General features: G+C 31.6%; 1 protein-coding gene across 1 annotated transcript in view; it reads right to left on the bottom strand.

Moving 5' to 3' along the window:
- LOC126880005 (zinc finger protein 836-like) overlaps window positions 1-19,443 on the bottom strand; it is a 40,525-nt gene that overhangs the window by 18,782 nt on the left and 2,300 nt on the right. Inside the window, exon 3 of the mRNA XM_050643514.1 lies at window positions 876-1,774. Coding sequence (XP_050499471.1) covers window positions 876-1,774 — 899 coding nt within the window. The remainder of the gene's footprint in view (window positions 1-875; window positions 1,775-19,443) is intronic.

Genomic DNA, 19,443 nt, shown 5'->3' with positions numbered 1-19,443 from the left:
GAAAAAAGAAAAAAGAAAAAAAATATATAAATAAAAAAAATAAAAAAAAATAAAAAAAGAAAGAAAAAATATAAAAAAAATATAAACAAAAAAAATAGAAAAAAAATATATAATAATTAAAAAAATATATAAAAAAAATATGTAGATAAAAATGAATGACGAACTTGGGCAGTCCATAGTAAATAGCTTTCGAATTAAGTAGAGGGCTAAAGAAGAATGTTGCAGTTTTTGCTGTGGAACTCTGAGAACATCATTTAGAAAAAAAAAAATAAATAAAAAAAAATATATTAAAAAAAATTATTAAAAAAAATACAAAAATAATTATTTATTAGTAGAATTATTGTTTATTAGAGATTAATATTAGTATTAGTTTTAGGATAAGATACGAAAAAATGACTAATAAAATAAAAAATAGTAAAATTGGCGAATGGATTTAGTGTCCGCAGTCATATAAACCCAAACAAACAACAACAGGTAGAGCTCTAAGCCATCTTGCTTTTTGTAAGTGCTTAATGCTGCTACCTCCATGTTTGACGAGCTCTGCATGGATACAATCCACTCCTGGGGACTTGTTATTTTTGAGACATGTGATTTCGTCTCTCACTTCCAATACTGAAGGAGGTTCTATGTGAGTGTTAGTTCTTGGTCTGTGAGGTGATGCATCATTTTCTACTTCAGCACCAAGTAGCTCTTTGTGCTCAATCGATTCTGCTTTGTACTGCGTTACTGGTACTAACTAGATGTCTGTTTTTACCCCTGCACATCATCAGCTGTGGTTTAAATTCTAAATTATTAACTAAATATTGAAGAGCAACCAAATAGAAATTAAACTATAGAGGTATAGAAAATATGTATATAACAATTAAAATACTTACTTCTTCATCTCATCTGTTTGTTTAATATGGGTAAATTGGTGTTTCTGTAAATTTGCTACCATCCTAGACCTGTAAGCACACTTATCACAGTAGTACCAACACACATCTTCATCAGCCAGATGAGTTAAATTGTGGTTATCAATAACATTCTTATGTCGTGTAATAAATGGACAATTGTCACATTTATAAATTCTGCAATTCGTTCTATGAGTGAAAAAATGATACTTCAATTCTTCTCTACTGGCACCCACATAATCACACTTCTTGCAAGGATATGTCTTTTTTTGAAGTGTGTCATTAATATTTGGTTTAATTTCTAGATGGGCATTGTCATGATTAGTTAAATGAAGATCATTAGACCAGGTTTCTTGGTAACCGTTCTCAAAATTTGTTATATGAGCCTCATTAACCACATCCTGTACTGAACTTTGTGTATTGTTTTGTGCATTGATAAAACTGTTACAATCGACTAATTCATCTGAAACTGCAATATTAGAAAAATGAATACTATTTTCTTTTAATGCTGATGTTCTTTGCAGATCTGTATGTAATGTGGCATCATCAGATAAAGATAAATCTGTTTTTAAATCAATAAATTGAGGTACATCTACTTCAACACTTGAATCTGTTACAAATATACTTGAATTTTTAATGATTTCAGTCTTTATATTGCTATCGGGTTCATGCATATGTTTGACTACAATTGGTAGACACTGGCTATCATTTTGTGTGAATATTTGAAGTTTAGGCGTTAATTTGATTTCGTTTATTTTATTAGTTGCCATATAGGAATTGATTGAATTGTCAACATTTAAGCACATCCTTAGAAACGTGTAAGTACATTTCATTGTCTCACAACAGTCATGACACACCGTCACATCTCTGGTTGATTTAATATCCTAATAAAAAAAAGGTTATTGGAGAAAACCGTATCTTAATTCTATTACAAAGTCATTTGTATTTGAATGGCATCCTTAAATTTCGAGAAGTAAACAAACTGACGTATAATAATTGAAGGGACAATAGATTAAATTTTATTAAATTCTACCTGTGCCGAAAACATAACCACACCATTCAAATACATAAGATTATGTATTTGTCATAAGATTAAGGTTTTCTGTAATATTTTGATGGCAAATATACATTGATTTAAAGACAAACATAATATGTTGAATGGGTTGCATGTGATAGTTCATTTTAAATGAAGTAAAAGACAGACGTACTCTCAATCAATTAATTGTGTACTTCCGACGACCGGTTTCGCTCTCTATAGGTTGCAGAGCATCATCAGGTCAACGGTTACAAGTCACTAAATGATTCGGATACAAGGAGCTACTACCTCAGTATTCCTTAACATGATGTCTTTGCTTAAGTTATGCTAACGGGATATGGTGGAATAGACGGAGAATGTTACAAAGGTAAACAAGTTTATGGGATTTGGGAATTCTTGAGGGTGAAGAGATAGTTGTTAAGAGACAACCAATAAATCTGTGTCTATTATTGTGTTTGTGAAGTAAAATAGTGAATGTCATATACACAATTTTTTAAATTTTTACAATTTACAAAAAGTTTTTGATGGTTTTATTGGCTTTAATGATTTTTATTTCTACTTATTAAAGAATTTGTTTTTATTGTTTTTATTCATATTTATTAACAGACTTCTATTTATTAATGTATGTATGTGTTAGTGCAAGATTGACAACGTTTGGATCAAGACGGGTAGAATGTGTATTATGTATGTTAGATTTGGATGAGCAGCTGTAACCTAAATTGTTAAGGCCAGTACTACTTGATGTTTTAATGAACGGAGTAGTGGTCGTGTAAGGGAAGACCAATCAGAAAGCTTAAAAAAACTTAAAAAGTTAAAAAGTTGTAGCTGAAATATTAAATTAGCAGTCATATAATAAAACAGTAATAAATGTGAATTAGTAGACAACAATGTAGGTACAGTCGGAAAAATGAAAGAATACCCATGAACGAACATATAAAACACGCTGTATTTTTCTTTCACCGTGTCACAAAGAAAATTGTCCAGTGCAAGTATATGTAACAATAATTATTACATGTACTTGCGCTGGCCAATTTTTTGTGTGACACGGTGACAGGAAAATACAGCGTGTTTTATATGTTCGTTCATGGGTATTCTTTAATTTTTCCTACAGTACATGGGGTCTATTGAATAAAAAGAAGTATTTGCTTTTACTTCCTCGTATTTAAGTATTTACTTAATAGTAATTGAATAAAACAATAGTAACTACTTTATATTAAAGAGCTTACTTAGAGCAAAAAAGGAATCTCTGTTATTTTCAAGTAGTTACTGAAGGTATAAGGTTATACCGTTGACTGATAAATATACTGGAAGATACGAAACTAAATGAGCGTTTATGTACGACACCAGTGGTTTTAGAAATAGATGGCGTTAGCAGCTTTCTAGGTGCGAGATTGAATTTACCTGAGACAACGATGAGACGTATTCAGGTAGCTTTGGTTATCGGAATTTGGGGTCGGTCGGGTCGATCGGATTAAAATAAAAATTATTTAATTCTTTTGATGCATTTAAATTTGAGTTCTCATTCAACGATAACAATGGCAATCTTTGAAATAATTATTGGAGTGTACCTATGTATTACTTTCTAAACTCGTTTTTAAATTAGCAAGAATAATGTTGTAGTTGTAATTTGTCTTCTAATTTGAATTCTTGAAACAAATCATTAAATATTCTAAAGTTAATTTAATAATTTTATATAATATATATAATAATATAATTTATTTAATAAAAAATTTATTTAACGAGAAAAATACTCACTCGGTGATTTTAGATATTGTACATTTCTTATTTGCCTCATAATCTCGATAAAAAAATAGGTAGTTATTTTCGTTAATTACAGTTTCTTCTGATAATTGTATATTTTGTTTGGATATATTGCAAACATATTTACTTAAATGAAATTGACTTAGTAACCCGCTCGGCCAATTTAAACTCTTCGAGAGAAAAATGGTAAGGACTCATGAATGGTTGCAATCGCGATTTCCAACAATTTCTTCTAAGTTTTTTCGTGCCGTCGATATTTTCCGAGTTAGGGGGAAAATAGTGACTAAGTATAATTATTGAATTATTTATTATTAACTTTACTTCTTAAAGGTGCCGTGTATTTCTGCGTAGGCGTCCACCGTGCATTGTGTTGTCAGGTGAGATATTAGATAGTCACGATTACATTATTCTATTAAGAGTAATTTCATTAATATCATTTGGCGAATATTACCCAGCCATGACATCTTTTTCTAGACCTCTCTTACCCTCTATATTTCCTTCGAGTTCCAGTTGCCGACAAGTATATCGTTCTCCTCGCAATATGTCCCTAAGTATGTCCATGATATTTTAAGCATTCGGTGCAGGCACCTCATTTCAAAGACTTAAAGTTTGTTAGTGGAGCCTGGCCTTTATTATCCATGCTTTCATTACATACAAGAGAACAAGCCAAACGTAACACTTTAGCGTATTGTACAGTAGAAAAAATGAAAGAATACCCATGAACGAACATAAAAAACACGCTGTATTTTCCTGTCACCGTGTCACACAAAAAATTGGCCAGCACAGGTACATGTAATAATTATTATTACATGTACTTGCGCTGGGCAATTTTCTTTGCGACATGATGACAGGAAAATACAGCGTGTTTTATATGTTCGTTCATGGGTATTCTTTCATTTTTCCGACTGTATCTCAGGTTGAAACCCAAATTTCAGTGAACAGTCATAAGAGTTTGGACGTCGACATTCCATTGTTTATGAGAGATATTTTTCATTAAGTTGAGCCCGTTTGAGCTGACAGTCGGAGTGAGTGTATATTGTCTTACCAAGATACACGATTATCCAGTTTTATCCCCAAGAAGTTAATCAATCTGAATAATTTATTATAAACTCTTTAGGAAGTACTTATTAACTTTTGCTCTCAGAACGAATTTGGAATAAACAATACGTTCTTCGGACACAAAGATCAAGAAAAATATACATTCAAAAATACAAGAGCGCACAGATCCGATATTGATTATATATTGACAAACAGAAACATCCCTCATTCTCAAGTACTAAACATAAGATGTTTAAGTGCAGCTAATATCGGAAGTGATCACAACCTAGTACTTGGAAAAATCAGAATACATCTACAAAAAAACAGGAAAAAAGACCCTATTGAATGTGAGACAAGAATAAAGGTAGAACAGCTACAAGACTTGTCAACACGAGATCTATACCAGAGAAGACTGCAAAAAGTACTGAACGAAAACTACATAACACCAGATGAAGACATAGAAGAAAGTTGGAGGAAGATTAGAGATAATATCAAAATGGCAGCAACGGACGCACTTGGAGAACGTAAGATAAGTAAACATATACGAAAGAAAAGGAGAACACCCCATGGAAGAAATAAAAATAAAATGCGAAGAAAAAAGAAAATCTAGCTAGAATACAAATTCAAAAGAACGAGAAAAACATATGTGAAGAATATAAAAGAGTTTGAAATGAGTTAAACTCAATAGTAAGAAGGAAGAAAACAGAACATTGGTAAGCATTTTCAAAAGAGATGGAGCACTACTTATACGGGATGCAAAAGGAAATGTGGAAAATGATAAGAGGTCAAACAGCAGAGATGAAGGAATTGATAGAAGTAAAACATATTGATACAAATACATGGACAACTTACCTAGAAAACCTGTATCAAACAGCTAATCATAAAGAACTGGAAAACCAGGATTAGAATCGGATGAGCAAACAGAAAGTAAAGAGGAAGATATAACGAACGCCTTAAAACAGATGAAAAATCGAAAAGCACCAGGGAAAGATGGAATAGCTAATGAACTTTTAAAATACGGAGGAGAGAGACTTCACAAAGAACTGAATATCCTGATAAGTAAAATAATAAATACAGGAAGAATTCCAGAAGAATGGAGTACCACTCAGATGATAGCGTTATTTAATAAAAGTGATAGGGCAGACCCCAGTAATTATAGAGGGATAAATTTACGAAGCACTATACTGAAACTCCCAACAAAAATACTGATGAAGAAAATAATGGCGTGCATAAATATATCGGTTGAACAACGAGGACTTAGAAGGGGAAGATCATAACGATGCAGTTTTTGTGATAAGACAAATAGCGGAGAAATCATTAGAGTATAACAAGCGAGGGTTTTTCTGTTTTATATACCTAGAGAAAGCGTTTGATAGAATACAATTAAAAGACGTGATACATCTACTATATGACAAAAATTTACCACTGGACATTATAAAACTGATAGAAAACATTTATATACGAAATAAAATAGAAATGAAAGTCAATGGAATAATAACAGAACCCATATAGAAGCAAACACAGGAATCAAGCAAGGAGATTCACTAAGCCCTCTACTGTTTAACATAACGCTGGATGCAATGATAAAACAAGTGAAGAAAAAAGAGGGTAAAAAATGGGCGATAAAGAGATAAAAATACTCTGTTACGCTGATGACACCGTGTTAGTAGCAGAGTGCTAAGACGACCTACAAAGATTACTGCACGAATTCAACATTAACGCAAAAGAAATGAATATGAAAATATCAGCCCAAAAACAAAAAGCTTAGTAATATCCAAAGAACCAATAAGATGCCAATTGGACTTAGACAATAAAAGTAAATACCTGGGAATTAATCTATCAGCCGACAATAATATCGAAGAAGAGGTTAAAGACTAATAATAATTAAAGCCAGTAGAACGGCCGGATGCCTAAACGATACAATTTGGAAAAACAAATACCTTAGAGTGGAAACAAAGGACCGAATATATAAGTCATTTTAGAACTGACTGACTTTTAAATAAGACTGAAGTTATTAGACCAGTTATGATTTACACTGCCGAAACAAGACCAGATGCAAGCAAAATACAAAGACGTCTGGATACCAACAAAATGAAGATTTTAAGAAGGATTGCTGGAAAAGAACTACGGGACAGGGTAAGAAGTGAGGAAATCAGATGCATATGTGGGGTAAACAATATAAATACCTGGGTAAAGAATAGAAAAGAAGAGTGGAATCAACACATAAGCAGGATGTCTGAATCAAGAATAATAAGAATAGCCAGGGACAAGTCACCGTTAGGCCGAAGAAGTATAGGACGCCCAAGGAAAAGATGGAATGACAATTTAGGGACAGAATGAAAGGCACCGTTGAAGAAAAACAGGCAGAACTGCCTATATAAAAGAAAAAGTAGAAGAAGAAATTCTTTAGGTAGATTTTTGGTAGTATAATGTGCTTCTTTAGAGTTTTACTGAAGATTATTGTTTTCGTTTTAGTGGGAGAAAATTCTAGGCCAGTAGTGTTTGACCAATTCTCTAATTTCTAAATGACTAGTGGGTTAAGTGATTTAGCGATGTCATTGATTGCAATAAGGAAAAGTGCAACAAGTAGACCATTGAGGAATGTCGTTTAATTGGATTTTTGAGTCTAAAAGAACGTTATCGATTCGAATAAGTTTCGTCTATATAGGAAATTACTAATCAATTTTATATTTCCTGGAATTGACCAACTTAATAGAATTCTTATATCTAATCCCCAAATGGCACGCGTTATAAAATATAATAAAAGATAGCCATAAGCCAAACATACTTTATCACATCCAAATGACCCATGAATTACAGATTCAATATCCACTAGGTTGTCTAATATAGATGTGGAATTTCTAAATCCACTTTGTATAAGGCTAGGTAGCTATAATATCAATAAGTCTAATGCTATCTAGTATCTATCAAGTGGATAAACTGATTAATTGTAGCAAGTTTTGTTCCATTGAGTTTTTTGACTAAGCTAATACTTTTCGAGTTATTTGAGAGTGAATATGTTCATTTTTTAACAAAAAAAAAACACGTTTTTAGACGGTTTTGCGCAAATAACACAATAAGTATTTTATCGAAAAAAGTATTCAATAAAAATATATGTACTTTATAAAAAAAATTAAAAAAAAATGTATGTATAAAGTCTTTATACTCAGTAGAAGCAGAGTTGTAGCTAAAAAAGTAAGTTCTTATTCGTCAAATTCCAAATCGAATATTTCAACGTGAAATAACCAAAAAATAAAGCACATTTCTTTAAAAAAAAGCTTTGTTTTTGTTTTTAAAAATGTTTCTAGCATTAAAGTAAGCACGTTACGCTGAAAATAAAGTTGGTCCTTTTTTTGGTAAAAGATAGTTTTAAAAAAGCGTGAAAATCACCCTCTAAAAGGGAACTTGCATAACATTTTTATTTCGAAAGAGTTGCTATAAATTTGCTAACTCATCGCAACTTTTTTAAAGTGTTTAAAAAGCTTTGTTTTTGTTTTTAAAAATGTTTCTAGCATAAAGTAAGCGCGTTACGCTGAAAATAAAGTTGGTCTTTTTTGTAAAAATAGTTTTAAAAAAGCGTGAAAATCACCCTCTAAAAGGGAACTTGCATAAAATTTTTATTTCGAAAGAGGTGCTATAAATTTGCTATAAATCACAACAGAACACGATAAAAAGAAAAAAAGTAGTTTGTGTTTTTCGTTTGGCCCCTCAAGACGAATAAAATCAAATTATTGTTACCGCTTCACAAGTGACTTTACTTATGTATTGTTTATAATATATATGATCTGTAAGTTTCATCGTAAATCTAGTTTTACAGTATTTTTTTTATTTTGAAAAAAATGCCTTTTTTTTTTAAATAACTTGTGATACGAAATATCCCAAAGTGTAAAGGTTTTGGTTTTCTGAATATTTTGTTTTTCTGTAATACAAATTGGTTAAGATATGGCTGTTCCGAATTTGCATATACTCGTGATTAGTGACTCATTGAAGCCCTTTTAACTACAGCCTTTCAAAAATAAGCACTATGAACCGATGAAACTTACAGATCCTCTATAATAAGCATACATAAGTAAAGTAACTTATGAAGCGCTACTGATTAATTTCATTTGAGATGCTAATTAGGAGGTGATTTTTAGATTTTTTTTACAAAAAAAAAGGATCAACTTTATTTTGTGCGCAACTTGTTTACTTCTGATACTAGAAACTCAAAAAAATAAAGCTTATTTTAAACTTTTTAAAAAAGTTATGATTAATTATTTATATGGGAAATAAGCCACAATTAAAATGAAAAAAATTAATTTTATTAACGTTTCGACGCCCAAATCGGGTGCCGTTGTCAAAATACAAAATATTACTAAAATAAACTAAAGTGTTGTTGCTAAGCAAAAAAATTCTTCTAATAATTTATTTAATCTCACTCATTTATATTGGCAATTCAGACATATATTATACATTTTAAAGTAGAAGACTTTAAAATGATATTGCCAATATTTATGAGTTGCGTTCCTGGGACGACTTACTGAAAGATAGTTCATTCGATTACATGAAATTAACCCCAACTCAAGAATATCCGTCATAAAAAATTATAGCATGTGATATGTCTTTAAAAAGACAACCAAATGCAACGACAGTAAAATTCTCGCGTTAGAGACTTCATAGTAAATCACAAGGGAATTTTATAATAAATCACAGAATTTGGTATTATTTTTTGAGAGTAAATTAATATATATATAGTTTAGCTCTCCAGGCCTAGAAGGCCCATGGCTTGGTTTACTATTCCTTTCCAATCTCTCCTATTTGCTGCTTTATTTTTCCAATTTGTGATTTTCAGTTCTTCTATGTCTTTTTCAACATCTTTCTTCCATCTGGTTTTCGGTCTACCTTTCTTCTTCTTTCCTCCTATTCCTCCCGTTAGTATTTTTTTGGGAAGTCTCGTGTTTGGCATCCTTTGGATATGTCCCAACCATCTCAGTCTTTGTGATTTTACGATCCCTACTATGTTTGGTTCACCATACATCCTCTCCAATTCCACATTTGGTCTTCTTATCCACATTCCATTCCATATCTTTCCGCCAAATATTTTTCTTAGGACTTTTCTTTCCCATACTTTAAGCATGACTTGCTCGGATTTGTTCATCGTCCATGTTTCACTGGCATACAAGACTATAGGTCTTATCACTGTCTTGTATATTCTTATCTTAGCCCCTCTAGATATGTTCTTATTTCTCAATAAGTTGTTTAGAGCAAAGATACAACGATTGCCAGCCATAATTCTCGCTTGGATTTCTTCTTTTATATTTGGTCTCCTAGTGAATGTCGCTCCTAGATATTGGAATCTCTCTACTTCCTCGAATTTATATATTTTTGCCTCTGTGTTTATTGTCAGGTATTGTCCTTGTGTGTATTCTCGTTCTGTCCATTCCATATATTTAGTCTTTTCTTCGTTTTTAGAAGCTCTTCGAAGTATTCTCTCCATCTGCTCAGTATTTCTTCGTCGCTTACTAAATTCCTTCCATTTTTGCTTTTGTAGTGTACAGGTTTTCTTTGGAACCCCTTTTTCTCATTTTTTACTCCTTGATATAAGTTCCTGACTTCTCCATTTTTATAGTTTTCTTCTATGCATTTCAATTTATCTTCGTTGTACTTTCTTTTCTTTGCTCTTATGATTCTTTTAGTTCGTTTTCTTTGTTCGTTGTATTGTATCTCCATCTCTGGTGTTTTCACTTGCATCATTTTGAGTCTTAACTTATTTCTTTCATCCAGTTCTATTTTACATTCTTCATCAAACCATTCTTTGAATCCATCTTTTATATTTCTATTACTGACTTGCGCTGCTTTGGTCATACATACTTTTATTTGCGTCCATTTTTGTTCGATGTTTTCATTTTCTGCAATATTTTCCAGTTCTCTAGTGACTAGTCTTTCATATTTACTTTGTTCTTCTTCTGACAGTAGTCTAATAGGTTTAGTTACTTTGTACCTTTTTTTCTGTTGATTTCTAAGAACTGGTATAACCTGTTTAAGTTGTATTCCGACTATAAAGTGATCTGTGTCTGCATCCGGTCCTCTATATGTTCTTATGTTCTTTATACATTTTTCCATGTCTTTTTCGATGAGCACATGATCTATTTGATTTATGGTTTTTCCATCTGGTGATCTCCATGTTCCTTGATATATTCTTTTGTGTTGAAAGTACGTGCTCATAACGATCATGTTTTTTTCTTTTGCAAAATCTATTAAGAGGTGACCATTTTCATTCGTTGTTTCATGCAGACTATATTTTCCTATGGTGGGTGTGTATATTTCTTCTTTTCCTATTTTGGCATTAGCATCACCTAGTACTATTTTTATATCGTATTTGGGAATATTTTCGAATACTGTATCTATTTGACTGTAGAAGTCTTCCTTTATCTCTATGTTTTTCTCTTCAGTCGGTGCATGTATGTTTATAAATGTTATTTTTTGGTATTTTCCTCTTATTCTTAGTATGCATATTCTCTCTGAAATTGGTTTAAAGTCAACGATTAGATCTTTCAGCTTTTTGTTTACTACAAATCCTGTGCCTAACATTCTATTTTCGCCTCCGCTATTGAAAAATAAATAGTCATTTATTTCCATTGAGTTTTGGCCTAGTTGTTTCGTTTCTTGTAGTGCTACTATTTCGAATTTATATTTTTTACATTCATCTACTAGGTGTTTCAGTTTTCCTTCTTCGTATGTTCCTCTTACATTCCATGTTCCTACTAATATATGTTCTTTTATGGGCTGCTTTTCATTAATAATCTGTACATTTTGTCTATTTCGTGTACCTGTACTTTGCCATGTCGTCTCCGTTATTTCAGTCTGCTTTCGTTGTATTGCTAGTTTTTTGGTTGTATATTTTTCTCTTTTATGAGTTGTTGTTGGCTGTTATTCCATGTCCATATTTCGCCATTAATGATTAGCTTCTGGTATCCTATTTTTACATTTTTTCCATTATGCCTCTCTACCATAGCCTTGCTTCTAATTTCTTTCTGAATAATTCTTTCTTCTTTTGACATATCATCATTAATATAGATTCTTTCGTCCTTTTTGGTTTTTAATTTACTTTTATTTTTCATTACTTCTATTTTGTTTTTCACGCTGTTGAGTTCCACTATGACAGTATTTTCTCCTATTTTCCTTGCTCCATTTACATCTACTGAAACTTGTAGCTCTTTTTCCATAAAATTCTCCATAGCCCCTCGTAAAACTTTCTGATCATTTGTATCAATTTTTATTCCTTGTATTATTACATTTTTTCTCTTTCTTTCTCTTTCCAATTTCTCTATTTTTTCATTTGCTATACTAATTTCTTTTTCTAATTGACCTATTTGATTTATAGCTTTTTCGTTTGTTTCTCGCAGCTTTTTTATTTCATCTTTGTAGCCGCTTTGTTGATCTTTCAGTTCTTTAATTTCATTCTTTAGTTGTGTGATTTCGTCTCCAGATCTATATTGTTCTTTTTTTATGTCTTTTATATCCATTGCTAATTCCCTCATCATTTTCATCATTTGTTCCATTCCACTTATGTTATCTTCATCTGTTTTTTGTGATGTTCTAGCTGTTATTTTTGATTTTTTGCTGGGATGTTCCTCCTCTTCCCTTCTCCTTTTCATTTCATCATCTAATTCGCTATCTGAACTCATTGTTCTTAATTCCTAGTTATTTTTCGTGCTAGAGTTATTAGTCAATGCGTCACGGGTGAAGTTTCGTGGAGAACTCTACTCACAGTTCAAATTCCCACCCGCACCCGCGCTAGCCGTTACTAATTTTCCAGCACTTTTATTCCTAGGTAAAATCAAAATCAAAATCCGGCCCTGGTTATCTATTTATAATAAAATTAATTATATTATACTAAAGTTTTCTACTTACAGCTGATTCTGTTTATTAATATGCTTTATTTTCCTGTAGAAATACACCATTCACAATATTGTTTTGTTTCCACCTACTGCAAAACCTGCTTTGTTTATGTTCGATATCACACAAGTTTTTATCACTTTACACAAGAATTTAATTCCTTATCGTTGGAATTACTTTTTTCCGATTTTTTCACTGTATAATTAGTTAACTAATTAGGTTGTTTATTTATGTACCTACATATATTGGTTTATAGTTACACTGCACTTTTGTATAACACAATTGTTTTATTGCTATATCTGCCCGAGAATCGAGTTAAGATACGAGCTAAACACGTGTGTTCTCACAGTAAATGTGTGTGAGTAAATTAATGTAAGACCAAATACTTACGATGTCGGGATAGTATCACAAGTTTTTTCCTGGTTTTCCCTTGTGATTTACTATGAAGTCTCTAACGCGAGAATTTTACTGTCGTTGCATTTGGTTGTCTTTTTAAAGACATATCACATGCTATAATTTTTTATGACGGATATTCTTGAGTTGGGGTTAATTTCATGTAATCGAATGAACTATCTTTCAGTAAGTCGTCCCAGGAACGCAACTCATAAATATTGGCAATATCATTTTAAAGTCTTCTACTTTAAAATGTATAATATATGTCTGAATTGCCAATATAAATGAGTGAGATTAAATAAATTATTAGAAGAATTTTTTTGCTTAGCAACAACACTTTAGTTTATTTTAGTAATATTTTGTATTTTGACAACGGCACCCGATTTGGGCGTCGAAACGTTAATAAAATTAATTTTTTTCATTTTAATTGTGGCTTATTTCCCATATAAATAATTAATCATAAAAATGCCACAAGGAAATAGCTTCAGAACAACATTAAAAAAGTTATGATGAGTTTTCCCCGAAAAGTTCTTCATTTTTTGGTTATTTCATGTAGAAATATTCAATTTTAAATTTGACAAATAATAAGAACCTACTTTTCATTAGCTACAACTCTGCTTTTACTGGGTCTACGACTTCATAATATGTCATATTTATATAAAACATTTTTTTCACTTTTTGATAAGCTGTATTTTTGCTATCAATGTTTTTTTGGTGAAATACTTCCTTTTTTAGTTATTTGCGAAAATCCGTCTAAAAACGTATTATTTTTTGAGAAATGAATATATACACTCGCAAATAACTCGAAAAGTATTTACTTGTGAGGTCAAGACTAGTGAAAAAAACTCTATAGTCAATTTATATTTTCAATATTATTGCAGAAACAAAAACAAAAAAAAATTAATAGATTAATATGATAGTGACTGCTTCGTTAAAATTTTGAATAAGGGCCACGTACAACAACCGCGTGTTCTTAGCTAGTTCCTTGAGTAGGGAGAATTTTACACTTCCCTCTAAGGCTAGTAGGCTAGTTCCAACTTTAAGCTAGGCGCGCCACTATACGGGCAGGTTTTAAAGACAACAAAATAATGCATAGGGTTTCGTATCTTTCCGTATTTATCAATCAACGGTTATACATAAATTTTTTCAGTTCTTACTTCTTTTTAGTTGCATAAAAAGAAGTATATCCTACAATTAGTAAGTAATAGCTTAATATTTATTAAGGGATCTCAAATGAATACTTACAGCAGTAGAGTGATCGTTTTAAACATTTTTCGTTTATTATAATTATAATTGACCTTACATATGCTCGTAAAAGTAAGCATTACAATACAAGAAAAAGCATAAGTCCCAGTAAATCTAAGGTTCTATTGCGTTTCTAAAAGCGAAAGTATAGACCTTCTATCAGATTATTTTTTGCCAGAGCTAGATCAAACCAGTACAGGTGCACTTTGCTCTCGAGATTTTTCTGCGAGACGTTAGTGATACTGGATTTCAACCAGGTATTGCAAAAAGAATTCGGCGTTCACCCTACGACGGTATGTAAAACCATAAAATATTGTTGATGATAGAATTTTTAAAAAATGACATTAGTGGATAAAGCATCCGTCTTACCTGGAAGGCATGGAAGAAGCAAGGATAAAATAGGCAAATCGATTCCAAATATCTGACCAAAGTCATTGGTGCACTGAGTTGTACCCATGTTCAAATTTAAAAAACCTTCAGAATTTGGTGAAATAGTATATTAAGTATGGAGAACGGTAAGGGTTTTATACCGATCGAAGACAATTGTTTGGAGGAGGAGCGGAGCGACGACTCCAATTATTGTCTGAGATCGGTTACCCTTAACGTTCGACATGCTTATAACGTCTTTTGCACGATTGATACCATTATAAATTATAAAATTAAACATTTTCGTCATATTGACTAGTTTCATTCATTTTATCAAGATATATACTTTGGTTGTTAGGTAGTAACTAGGGTGCATAACAACAATGGAGAATTGAGTTTTTATTTAGTTGAAAATAATTTCAAGTACAACTTTGAATATTATAAATTAAAATATGAGCGAAAGTGAATTTGAAGAAATTGAACGGGCTTGGGAAGAAGGGTGTTCCGCAATTATTCCCGAAAAATCCAAAATCCGTTATCAAAATACCTACCAAAGTTTTAAAAAATGGTGCGAAGGCAAGAATTTAAGAATCGAAGAAAAGACTCTATTGGCATATTTCGTTCAAAGACATATGCAGTTGAAAGCTCCTGGAAGCCTCTGGGCAGAATATTCAATGATTAAATCCACCGTTTTTCTTTATGATGGCATTGATATTTCCAAGTTTTCAACTTTGATCGCGTATTTGAAGAGAAAAAATGTTGTATACTACTAATGTATGCGATTCTGCAGGAATTTCTGTTAGAAGTGAAACCACAGCCCAAACAAGTGGGATTTCATTAAATAATTTAACAAATTGTACCATAAGTTTCAATACTAATAAATAATTCGTTAGTTTTCTTTATTCTTTCAAAAAATAAATTAAAATTAAGAGATTTTTTAACTCGACGGTAAGTGAATTACTTACCGTCGAGTTGGAGTACTTACCGTCGAGTTGGATTACTTACCGTCGAGTTGCTAGTAAATGTCACCTACTGACGTAAAATCTGTCACGGTAAACAGTCAAAAATGATCAATCGTGCAAAAAATGTATTAATAGAAACGGATTTCCTAGCATAAATATACAAGTAACGTGTGATTCAAATTAAATGATTACAAGTGTGCTCCATAGTTATTATGATCAATTTAAAATCCAAAAAACAGAAACGAGGAATTATTTAATATCACCCCTTCCAGAGTAAGGGTGATAATTGAAAGAGTATCTGAGCGGCTAAAGCAGAGATTTCTTATATTAGGGTCTAAAGTACGAATATTTTTGGCAAAAGTTGCTGTGCTGTTTTGCACAATATTTGCAAACATCTACGTGATGATTTTGAGTTTTCCAAAAATGAACTGGAAAGCCCATGGGACCTCTATGACGTACACCACAAGGAAGCGGAAGTAGATAACATCCGTCAAAGAGGGGCTGCAAAACGTCAATCAATAGTGGAAACAATATTTAAAGCAGATATAAATAACATCACAAGACAATTTTTATAGTAAAAACTTACAAGCATGAGTTAACACTTACAAGTATATACTTAAATTTTAGAATGTTTTTCCAGTATTACCTTATCAGAAAAAACTTACTTTTATTCAGGTATAAATAAGTAATATCTTATCGTTATAAGTATTAGCTTTTGTTTAAAAGTTACTACTTCTAAGGTAACACTTATTTTTATTCAATAGACCCATTGAACTGAGATATAAGTTAAAGGGTGGAGAAATAGCGTAGAAAATAAAAGAATAGAAAGAAAGATAGGAAGTAAAATTCAGTTGTAAGTAATTGATTGTAAATTGAGACTGTTTTAATGACAGATAAGCAGTGAGGAAATATTAATAAAATTTGACAAAATTTTACAAAAAATTCAAAGTAAAAAATGATTCTTGAACTAAAAACCAAGACAGTTAAATAAATTAAATGCAGTGCTCCTGACCCGTCTTAAATTTCCCACATTATTTGTTGTTTCGTCTTGTGTCCTGTGTGTTTGTTTTAATTTAATGTGATGTGAATTCACTCATTTATTTATTGACGAATTTTTAAAATACAATTTAGGTATACCCACAAAATATAATTTATTACTATTTCTTTTATCTAATTCAACAGTTTATTAATATTTCTTCACTGCTTATATCATTAAAACATAGTCTCAATTTACAATCAATTAGTTACAACTGAATTTTACTTCCTATCTTTCTTTCTATTCTTTTATTTTCTACTCTATTTCTCTACCCTTTAACTTATATCTCAGTTCCATGTACCTACATTGTTGTCTACTAATTCACATTTATTACTGTTTTATTATATGACTGCTAATTTAATATTTCAGCTATAACTTTTTAACTTTTTAAGTTTTTTTAAGCTTTCTGATTGGTCTTCCCTTACACGACCACTACTCCTTTCATTAAAACATCAAGTAGTACTGGCCTTAACAATTTAGGTTACAGCTGCACATCCACATCTAACATACATAATACACATTCTACCCGTCTTGATCCAAACGTTGTCAATCTTGCACTAACACATACATTAATAAATAGAAGTCTGTTAATAAATATAAATAAAAACAATAAAAACAAATTCTTTAATAAGTAGAAATAAAAATCTTTAAAACCAATAAAACCATCAAAAACTTTTTGTAAATTGTAAAAATTTTAAAAATTGTATATATGACATTCACTATTTTACTTCACAAACACAATAATAGACACAGATTTGTTGGTTGTCTCTCAACAACTATCTCTTCACCCTCAAGAATTCCCAAATCCCATAAACTTGTTTACCTTTGTAACATTCTCCGTCTATTCCACCATATCCCGTTAGCATAACTTAAGCAAAAACATCATGTTAAGGAATACAGAGGTAGTAGCTCCTTGTATCCGAATCATTTAGTGACTTGTAACCGTTGACCTGATGATGCTCTGCAACCTATAGAGAGCGAAACCGGTCGTCGGAAGTACACAATTAAATGATTGAGAGTACGTCTGTCTTTTACTTCATTTACAAACATAATATTTCTGTGGTACTAAGGCAAAACCCGATATGTCAAAAATTATCGATTTTTCGTTTTTAATGCCAATACAGTGGAATCCTGATAAGTAAGCCTCCGATATCCCGGAAATCCGGCTAACCCGGACCGATTTTCATCAGACAAAACAAACATTTTTTTCAGTTTGACTGAGTTTTTTTACCAAGAAAAGAACTATACTGTATACAACTCGCTGTATCAGTGCTATACTGTAACATCTCAAAATTTGTATGTTTTGAGATAAGAATAAATTCCTATGAATGAATGATGGTTCTTTTCAAATCAATACTGTACTACCTTAAAATATTTTTTTTAAATTTATAATTCCATCATATGTTACTATGGTTCTGTGCTTAAAGACCTTACATTACAGGGCAGTAGAATAATAACTAAAAATGTTACGGTGTTGCTCCAGAACAATTGTATAAAACTCAGAGCAATACAGTAATGTTATAATCAAATGTTATAGGTGGTATTGCCGCGCAGGCAGTTCTCTGTACGGCTCGTGCAGATAAACAGCAAGACATAAACAATAGTAGGGATCATAACTCGAACACTGTTGTTGATTGCTTTGATCTTGAAGCTGTATTTCAACTTCCAAAAGGGCGAATTTCAACATTTTACTATAAAAGAAAACTAAACACCTTCAATTTTACGGTTTTTGATGCCACATCTACTAAGCAAGGCCATTGCTATATTTGGCATTAAGGGTGTGCAAAACGTGGAGCTTTAGAGATCGCTTCATTCCTTTTTGATTTTTTAAAAGAAAATGCTAATGAAAAATCTGTTACTTTGTATTCTGACAACTGCAGTGGCCAAAATAAAAACCACATTCTCCTATCAATGTATCTATATGCAGTACAAACTTTAGATATTCCTTCAATTACTCATAAATACTTAATTGTTGGTCATACTCAAAACAAGGGGGATAGCATGCATTCTTCGATTGAATGACAATTAAAAAAGGCTATTAACAAGAACCCTCTTTATGTCCCTAGCCAACTAGTCGCTGTAGTTCAAGTGGCAAATAAAGAAAAAAGACAATTTCAGGTAAAAGAAATGGACACCTCAGATGTCTACCTACGACTGGACTGCGATAGAAAATTCTTTTTCGGGTAAAAATTTCCAGTACTCTATATCAGGAGAGAAAGTAGTATGGGCGAACGTTAAATCATTTCAAGTAAGGAAATCAACTTCATCGACTGTTTTTTATAAGTATTCTTATGAGCAAAACGAAATGATGTTTTTTAACCTAGACGATAAAATAACAAAAAAGGAAAAATGGTACGCTTATTGTTATGTCTAGAGGACATTCTTGCTCTTCAGTTACTTCTAGAGGCGTCCAAAAGAAACCTAGAAAAGCAAAACAACAGCCGCCGAACTCCAACGAGCCGAAATCCAACAAGCACCAACTCAAACAAGCATATCGAGCTCCACCAGGGATCTCACTTCAGAAAAAAGCGGATTTAATATAAGTTTATATGATGCAAAATTAATACCAACGCCTTATAACTTTTTTCATGGGTTGAAGACCAAAGAAAATGATGAAGATAATTAAGTCAGTTCTTTCTGTTGTATGTCACATGTACTGAATACAGCCTAAAAATAAATGTACTTAGTTTTTTTTAAGATAGCAGTGTCAATAAATATTATTTATTATCCATTAGGAAATGGCGTTTTACCAAAACTTTCCCAACGACACTTACACAACAATCACTCAATATTTTTATTACATATTATATTACAGGTGTGGCCAAACTGCGGCTCGAG

This window comes from Diabrotica virgifera, chromosome 2 (assembly GCF_917563875.1).
Source record: "Diabrotica virgifera virgifera chromosome 2, PGI_DIABVI_V3a".
Classification (NCBI taxonomy): Eukaryota; Metazoa; Arthropoda; class Insecta; order Coleoptera; family Chrysomelidae; genus Diabrotica; species Diabrotica virgifera.
The sequence above is the reverse complement of the archived record's forward strand: the minus strand, read 5'-3'. Positions and strand labels throughout refer to the sequence as shown.